At 45.2% G+C, this 8,949-nt stretch overlaps 1 protein-coding gene across 1 annotated transcript in view; it reads right to left on the minus strand.

Moving 5' to 3' along the window:
• Positions 1–8,443, minus strand: part of LOC146174619 (dipeptidyl peptidase 1-like) — a 42,075-nt gene extending 33,632 nt beyond the window's left edge. Inside the window, exon 1 of the mRNA XM_084583789.1 lies at positions 8,225–8,443. Within this exon, the coding sequence (XP_084439915.1) occupies positions 8,225–8,384 (160 nt within the window). The 5' untranslated portion in view covers positions 8,385–8,443. The remainder of the gene's footprint in view (positions 1–8,224) is intronic.
• Positions 8,444–8,949: the final 506 nt, after the last annotated feature.

An 8,949-nucleotide genomic window follows, 5' to 3' on the forward strand; every position in this document is an offset into this window, starting at 1 on the left:
ACGTGATTAGCTGCTGGCTTGTGTCTTTCTCCCAGCGAACGCGCAGAGTCACCCGAGAGAGACACGGGAGGAGCGCTGACTCTCAACTGAGCTTTTAATGCCATCCACTTTGCGCTTATAAAGGAAAAAACAATGCACATCCTGCATCACACTAAAAATCGATAAAAACAAAAGGTAGAAAACGCGCGCTCAAAGGCTACCAAGAGAAGCTACCTCTTAGTCACTTATAGTGACAGATGGTTTGCTGACACATTTTGGGTCTTGATTGATATGGAAGGGTTTCATTATTTCCCGCGTTGTCTGATCGTTGTGCGTGTAAGGTATATCTGTGCTACGCCACAAGGTTGTGAAGGTTTTCTTCTTTTTTTTCATTGTTTCACACTAGCCCAAACGAACATTCTGCTTATCCGAGAGAGCGCTCAATTGAAAAGCGGGTTTTGATCTCCGAGTCACAACTGGAATTAAAAAATGACACTGACGTGTCACGTTGAAATTTTTATCGTGGTATAGTTATCATGGGCTGGGTAAACAGCTGATCTATGCGAACGATAGCTTGGTGCAAACTTTTCAGCCATGTGTTTTTAAAGCGTATAACTTGGCACTGTCCGCTTGAAACCAACAATGAAAGGGGTAATTAAAGGGCTGCTAATGAAGATATTTGGACAAAGAAAGAAATGTGGGTGAGATTTAAGTTCCGCCTTCAAGAATATGACGCATCAGCCTTAAAGGTTCCCGTCCGAGGGATGGTTTCTTGTTCGCGTACATGCACTCTGGATTAACACTAATCCTTTATTTTTGTACTTGATGTTTTAATTAAAACTTATGTGTTGTGTTTATTGTTGCAAATAATCGCAAGCATAAAGTCTTGAGCTAATATTCACTGGCAGAGATGTAAAGCCTCGCTCGACCAAGCCGTATGAACGAGCTTGCATAGCCTGAGGGTAGAATGCATAACTCGAAATGCAAACGTGCTGTAAGGTGCGACTTCCCTCGTCTTCGTATCTAAAATTGAGAAGCCCAAGTTGAAAGCTCCTGGCAAATCGACCATGCCATCTCTCGTCGTGTGCACCACCCCGACAACCAGTCAGCGCACGGCCATGTCAGCGGCCAACTAACTCATGCCTGTAATTTTTCGCCCACATCGCCGGCGCTGTAATTTATGGAGAACGAGGCGTTTAATGCCGCTGAGTGAAAATGAGTGCAGCGTGCAACCAGTGAGCGTGGCTGACATTTCATTGCTGTTGATGCATTGCGTGCAAAGAAGGCCCATTTCATCGGAAATGATACTGATGATACTCTGAGCATGTTTCTTCAGCTGAATGCATAACTCGCTTTCTTGATTTCCCGTAGAGGAGACTAGAAATAACCTCTCAAGAACGGAATTCGCTATTCGCTTGGGAGGCAGTTTGCGAAGCCAAGTCAGCATGTCTAGAGTGGTCTACCTAAAAGGTGAACGCAAAAGCGGAGATAAAGTTAAATCACAGGTCCGTGGAGCGTCCAACAAGAGTGATGACCGCAATATGACGCAGGTGCAAGAAGCGCGGGAAACACGAGCTCTTCCTCGTTACTCTAAGGCAGCTTATTATATTTCGTAAGTTTCTGTGGCATGTTCGCTTTCTCCGGTCTGGATCTATTGTTCAGGAAGCCCGTATCTCTCATGTTTGTCAGTCTGGGCATTTTGGCCCCTATCTCACCAGCATTGTGGTTTATCGATATCTTTTCCCTTTGTAATTGAATGGTCACCTCACGTGGAAAGATATAGATTTAGGCCTACATGCGCGGTACCGAGTAACGAAGACGGGAAGGTGGAGGTAGCCAGTCGTAGCTGTCGCTCTAAAGTACCCAGTGAGAAGTAGCTATCACGCATTCCCTTCATTCTTAACTTCCTCTCAATCCGCGGCACGCGCCTTGCGAATACGGAGTGTAAAAAAAAAAAAAAAAAAAAAAAGTATGCGACTTGTCCTTTCTTTCACATTTCTTTCGTTGTATTCTCTCTATTTGTACGTGGCAAAATTTTGGCATTTAACTGCTCAAAGGGATTCCTGGCAATGAGGAATACCTCAGGGGCGGGGTATGGAATACTTTGGAACTCCTGTGTTTCTATTAACTGCAGTTGAAATTACACAGCCTTTGGGGGTCTTTCGTGTTGGGAGCTGCGTAAATACAAATGCTTGCGCTAGGACGTCAAGAAAAGGCGAGTGTCATAATTGGACGTCCTATAGGACATTTACTCGATACTGCGACGCACAAAAACACTGCATGAAAGCTTCTTCCTTGGCGACAAGCTTCCTTGCGTAGTTGCTTGTGTATGGATGTGGTGAGAACATTAAATAGCACCATGCACTACTTCATTGCGGCAATCTAAGCGAAGAACGAAGTAGACTGTAAATCATATTAAACTACTCGCTAACGATCTTCCTCAAAAATGATACAACTGAGGCGCTAAAGTTGCCGAAAAATTTGAAACGTTAACGCGATCTATAACTTTTGTTTACATGCATTTCTAAGCGTCCCAGAATACCAGTAAATGCCCTCAATCGGAGGCAGCAGTGCCACAACATCTCGCCCATGTCTCAAACGGGCGTTTGATCGTGTGATGACGTGCTCATCGCAGATGCGTTAGTTCTAGCATAGGGTGACACGTTTAGGGGATAGGTGAATAGTGGGACAGCAGCGTGCATACCCATAATGAAACGAAGAAATGGTGAAAAGTTCGGCTAAGTGATGTTAGCGTCCCATTATCTAATCCGACTCTATTCTCAAGTTGTCTAGTGCCTCCTTATTAATGCCAACGCAGCTTCGTGAAGTCAGCGAGATGCGGAGCTGCTGGCCGCGGCATCCGTGCTGCGACGCGCATCTAATCTCCTCTTGTCGTTTGAATGCTCGTTTTACTTTTCTGCTCTACAATTTCCCGCCTCCTATGTGCACGTGGCAGGGATAGTGGACACGGTCCGATGTTATTCAGGAGGTCTCAGCTCTTTCACATTTATTTTTCGATAGCCGCCTACTGCTACCACTGCTGAGTCACTCAATACGACACTTCGCAAGAGGATTTCGCTCAATGGAAGCTGCACGTGCCAGCATTGCAATGGCTCTTCAGTCTATTAAAACACACATGCAATCAAACACATCATCATCACCATCATCATCATCATAATCATCACCATCATCATCATCAGCCTGACATAACCAACTGCAGGGCGAAGGCCTCTCCCATATTTCTCCACTTAACCCGGTTCTGTGCTAGCTGCATCCACTTGACCCCTGCGAACTTCTTAATCTCATCCGCCCACCTATCTTTCTGCCGCCCCCTGCTACGCTCTCCTTCCCCTGGAATCCAGTTTGTTACCCTAAGCGACCATCGGTTATCCTCTCTTCGCACTACGTGTCCTGCCCATGTCCATTTCCTCTTAATTTCCACTAGGATGTCGGGAACTTGAGTTATTTCTCTGACCCACTGTGCATGCTTCCTATCTCTTAATGTTACCCCTACCATTTTTCGTTCCATAGCCCTCTGGGTTGTCCTCAACTTAAGTAGAACTCTCTTGGTTAGCCTCCAAGTTTCAGCCCCATAGGTGAGTACAGGTAAGATGCAAGTTGAGGCACTGGTGGCGTAGCGGTAGAACATCCACCTCGCATGCAAGAGGACCGGGGCTCAAATCCCGGTGCCGCGAAATTATCCACCGGAGTAAAAAAAAAAAGAAAAATCCGTGTGTCGATGGAATTGCATAAACAGGTGTGGTGTGCGACCTGATGCCGGTGAACACTTCCGGCAACGCACTCCCTCACCAGAACAGGAGTTGGCCACCTGGTGCAGTAATTGGCCGCAACCTCTCATGATAAACTCCACAAAACCCCGGCCCTCAGTCACCAGCGGCTGCGGAACAATCAAACACATGCTCTCCGTTAATTGGGCAAATTATAGTTTTGATAGTTGAGGCGTTCCACACCATCAGTGTTCAGTGGATATACCCAGTCATAGCGGTATAGTGGGAAACGAACGAGCTGATGCGGAAGTTCAGACGATTCATGCTGATTGGATTTGAATCGGGGTGCCGTTCTCGAGAAGTGACGTTGCTGCTTTACTGGCCCCTTCAGTGCACGCCGCTTCCACGCAGTTGCACTGAACCGAACGAGTTGCACTGGTCCGATCTGTGCCATCAGCAGGACCGCATCTCTGGTCTTGATGCTGGTTCACGTAATTGCTTACCATCTAATGTTATGCGACATCAGGGGAGTCTGTTCTATCGGTTACGGCTTGGCGTCGGGTATACCGAAAGAACCCCACAAGGTCGGAGCTGATGATAGCTCGGTTTTCTCTAACTGCAACATCCTCTCTAAAATTGATCATAATATTTGCGTGCGTCCTCACTACAGTGATGTGAGGAGGACCTCAAAATGACTCTCAGATTTTTGGACAATTGCCCTTTCTCCGAAGAAACTGCCCTAGGCGCCAGGACGAGACACACTCGCAGCTTCTCTGATAAATGCTATCTTCAAGTTTTTGGGCACAGGCTTGGATTCTCGCCTGTGACACTTGCAAGGGCTATGCTGTGCGCGCCCACATCGCACTGTTTACAGTGAAAAAAGCAGATGTGTATACTCGTTTTCGCAAGGACATGTTTCTGTTTGAGCGTTTTTATAATGGGCGCGTGGCGTGCGTGTATGTGCGCTTGTTCAGGAGTGTAAGGACGAGGCTGCGCAGCTGTGCGTGGCGTGGGTGCTCTGACAGCCTATTTGTTTGTGGAGGTCACGTGCAACATGCGTTACAAAGAGACTCTGCATGAGAGGAGCTCCCTCCAGTGCGTGCTTGGTCTCCACTTTAACTCGGACCAGTTCATTGTATACTCGGACATCTGCATCATCCATTCGCATGCACCGTTACTCTACTTTCACTTCCCCCTTCCCTAGTGCCGAGAAGCTGCCAATGGTCACATTTCATCGGTCGACCTCTCCAGCTCTCTTTTCATTAAAATATTCTTTTTTCTCTCTCTCTCTCTTTCGATCTGCCTGACAGTGGTACTTCAAGGCGGAGGAGAGTACGGAATGTGACAAAAGTAGACCGTCTGATGGCGCGAACGGCCTGCGCAATATTGCGCGGTAACAAATAGGGAACTCTTCGCCCAATGAGTTGGCGGAGGAGGGTCTCATCAAGCGCGCTGGCTCACTGTGCGGTCATGTGGTCGCTTCTGCTTTACTGAATGGCGCGCTAGGACATTCCTGTTACTTTAGAGAACAAGGGTAATATAGGCAGTTAGTTCATCGTACAGCTTTTGTCACCGTCCTTATAGGATACAGCTGTTGTGTCTGATTTGACTGCTCAGAACGGTTACCGCAGTAGTAGCAGAGCTTGTACATATGCATACGTAAGAAGCATCTTCCTTGCCCGCACTTTGAACACACAGTGTATCGAGCATGTTTTCCCGAACCGCCTTGTCCACGGCAATGCCTCTGCGGGGCCGATCACACTTGTCAAGAGCGCCCAGCACCACCACGTGGAGGAATTAAATGGAAAATTTAAGGAAAGTGGGGGAAGAACTTGGGCTTGTTGGTAATAGTTCGTAATGGATGGCAATGGAAGGCGTTTACTGATAACGCTTGCTCTCTGCAGGTGCAAGCGCGTTTCCCCAACAAACTGCATTAAGAACCGATTTCATTTTCTCCGCGGCACAGCGCTTGAGAGCTGTAGACAAGTGTGATCGATGTTGTACTCTCCGAATTGTTCGTCAGGTTACAGCGGTCAGATACGCGGCTAAGTAAGGAATTCTAGCAGTGTTACAGATGCTCTTCTTATTAGCATCAAAACCTGTATTGTACTTTCGAAGTATAATTTGAAAAATAAAAAAAAAATGAAAAAAAAAACTATTTATTTCCAGTAATATACAGAAAATGGGCCTCGGGCGAAAAGCTACATAGCTTGAGCTACATAGCGAGGCCCAGTAATGGCAGGGTAACAAGACGTGTGATATTAAGGCGAAGATATACATATAAAACATGAAAATTATGAAGCAGAGAAAGAGCACATATATACAAATGAAACAGCAAGTTAAAAACTAGCCCAGTAAATTAACGGCCCACATAAATGCAACAGTATGAACGAAACATGGCAAAGCATAATGAAAATGAAGTGAATATTCTTATAATAAAGTTTAAGGCAAGGAACGGAAAGTACAGAGAGACAGTGCGGAATTAATAAAATATAGCTTAAAGTCCTTAATTGAGGCGGTAATTATGTTCGGGTTGTGTATGTTACAATGATTTAATATGCATGGTAAAGTAAAACGAAGGCTCTGGTTACCGTATAACTTCCTCGTTCGAGGAACGTCCCATATTTGTTTACTTCTGGTGTGAAAGGGCTTTTCGTAGGGTTTAAGTCCAGATATATTCTTCATGAAGTCAGTTAAGGATTGAGGGGACAATTTAATGATACCCAAACATGGTATGCACACGATGAATCCTATATTACGGAAATAATGTTCTGTGTGGGCAGTGTAGCATGCACCAGCGATCAGTCTAATTGCCTTCTTTTGGAGACCGATTATGATGTTTAGATTTGTTTGGGATGTTGTATCCGAAACGAGGTGACAGTAGTTTATGTGTGATTGAAATATAGCATGATAAATAAGGAGCTTATGCTTTGGGGAAGATTCGTTCCGCAATCTCGAGAGCAAACCAACAGATCTAGTAAGCTTGCTTTCAATTATATGGTCAGATCACCTCATGCGAGAGTCGAATGCAACATCGAGCGATTTGAACTTGTCTAAAATTTCAATAACGTTATTTTCTAGATGCAGAGTATTGCTTACTCTAATATCCAGGCTAAGGGGACGAAAAAAGACTGCTTTGGTCTCGTTAGAGTTAACTACGAAACCATTTGCTGCGGACCGTTTGTGGAGAGCACAAAGAACCAGATTTGCACTATTGATTAGTTGATCGGCAGAAGAGCCCCTAAGAAAAAACTTGTGTCGTCAGCGTACTGAATACAACTTGTATAACAGGCTATGCTCGCAAGGTCGTTAGCATAGACATTAAAGAGGAATGGGCCGAGAAGGCTACCTTGCGGGACATCACATTCAATGAAAAGGGAGCTAGACTTGTGATTATCGACCGAAACGACCTGCTGGCGCATGTTTAAACATGAACGAAAGAGTTGGAGGGAAAGACCTCATACACCATAGCTTTGAAGTTTAGAGAGTAGTATTTCATGATTAAGAAGGTCGAAAGATTTTCTAAAGTCGATGAAAATACCAAGGGTCAAACTTTTAGCTTCGTTATTATTTAAAATAATTGCCTTTTGCAAGAGTAAAGCAGATTCCGATGACTTGCCCTTTCGAAATCCGAATTGACTGGCATTTATTAAGGCATGTTTAGAAAAGAACCCATCGATTCCCTTGAGCATTACTTTTTCAAGAGCCTTAAAAAAAAAAAAAACAGGAAGAATAGAAATTGGCCTATAGTTTGTCATTTTGTTTCTATCGTCTCCTTTGAAAATAACAGTTACGTTTGCATATTTCATTCGTGCAGGAAATATTCCTGGTGTGAGCGACAAGTTAAAGATGTAGCTTGAGCATGGTGCTAAGAGATCCGCAACAAATTTAACTGGTTTAATTTAGAAGCCATCGAAATCGGTGCAACTTGTAGCAATGACCTGGAATGGGAGCATCGCGGACTTTGGTACTATTATTAAATGTGCAAAGGGTGTGTTGACTTCGTAGAACATCTATGAACCCTCATGAACTATAAAAATGACTAAAAGCGTGGTGTTGTTTAGCAGAACAAGTCCTCTCGGAAATAGATCACGTGTGTTTCTCATGCGGTTATGTCATTCGTTACCCCATTTGGCTTGGCCTCCCTATTCCAGTGTCGTTGGCTAAACAATGACTGATCATCATTATGAATACTCTTTAACAAATACAGGCGTCTGTCATGGTATTTTATCAAAATGGGGGACACTAATAGCTACAGAGCAAAATTCAGTTGATATGACTGTAATACACTTGTCGCCATTTAATGTAAGTGATGGCCACGATGCCCTGAGTGTTCCAGGCAATTATTAGGCTGATTCTGTAGAAGGCTTAAATGTTATTTTCCGCATCAATCAGACTTATCGGTCATATGTTTCGTCTTTTAGCACTGAGAACGTCGTCACTGAGGTTAAGAACTTTGTGGAAATTTTATACTTGCTCCTTGAGAGCCAAAATCTCTCAGGCCGGCTTTTGCTTACCGGGCGTCCAGTTGTCACAGTCGATGCTTCTGTCGCCCGTGCGGGGCCCCTCGGTGAAGGTCCACCATCCCCGGGTCTCCTCGTAGGTGCAGTTGGCCGGAGTGTCAGCCTTGACCAGGCCTAAGCCACACACGACGAGAGCCAAGCAGACGGACCGCATCTTTCGTCGTCTGCTGCGAACCACTGACACGACTGTCCCCGTCTGCTTGCCTGGTGTCGGCTGACACTTATCGGCAGCGTACTTATCATCGCACATCCGCGGCGGGGCGTCACAAAGGATGCAGCTATAGCTGGAACGCAGCCTCACTGATACGCGGGGTTTCGATTACAAATGCCTGCACATAGGAAAACACTCGACAGAGAAAGCAGATGTGAGGAGAATAGAGAATTTTTCAGCCTCACGTGCCCGTCAGCGGATCGGCCACCGCCTCCAGCCTGCAGTGTCGAAATCACGTGTGAATGCTTTCGAAAAAAAGATAAAATTGTCAGGCTCTTTAAATGATAATATGAACGGTCTTTGCCTTATGATGGACCGAGATATGTACGGACACATCTGAAAGAGCATAATAAAAACTAAATAGAACGAAGTTTACAGCGAGGTTTCAGCGATAACTCTTCTTTGGGTTTTCCGGAAATTTCCTGGAAATTTCAGGTTACTAAATGAACATAGCTGATTCTTGGCTCACTGCGTTCGCTTTTCAGCGCTTTTGACCTCTTCATTAGAG

This window comes from Amblyomma maculatum, chromosome 11 (genome assembly GCF_055883805.1).
Source record: "Amblyomma maculatum isolate TAMU_Amacu chromosome 11, ASM5588380v1, whole genome shotgun sequence".
Classification (NCBI taxonomy): Eukaryota; Metazoa; Arthropoda; class Arachnida; order Ixodida; family Ixodidae; genus Amblyomma; species Amblyomma maculatum.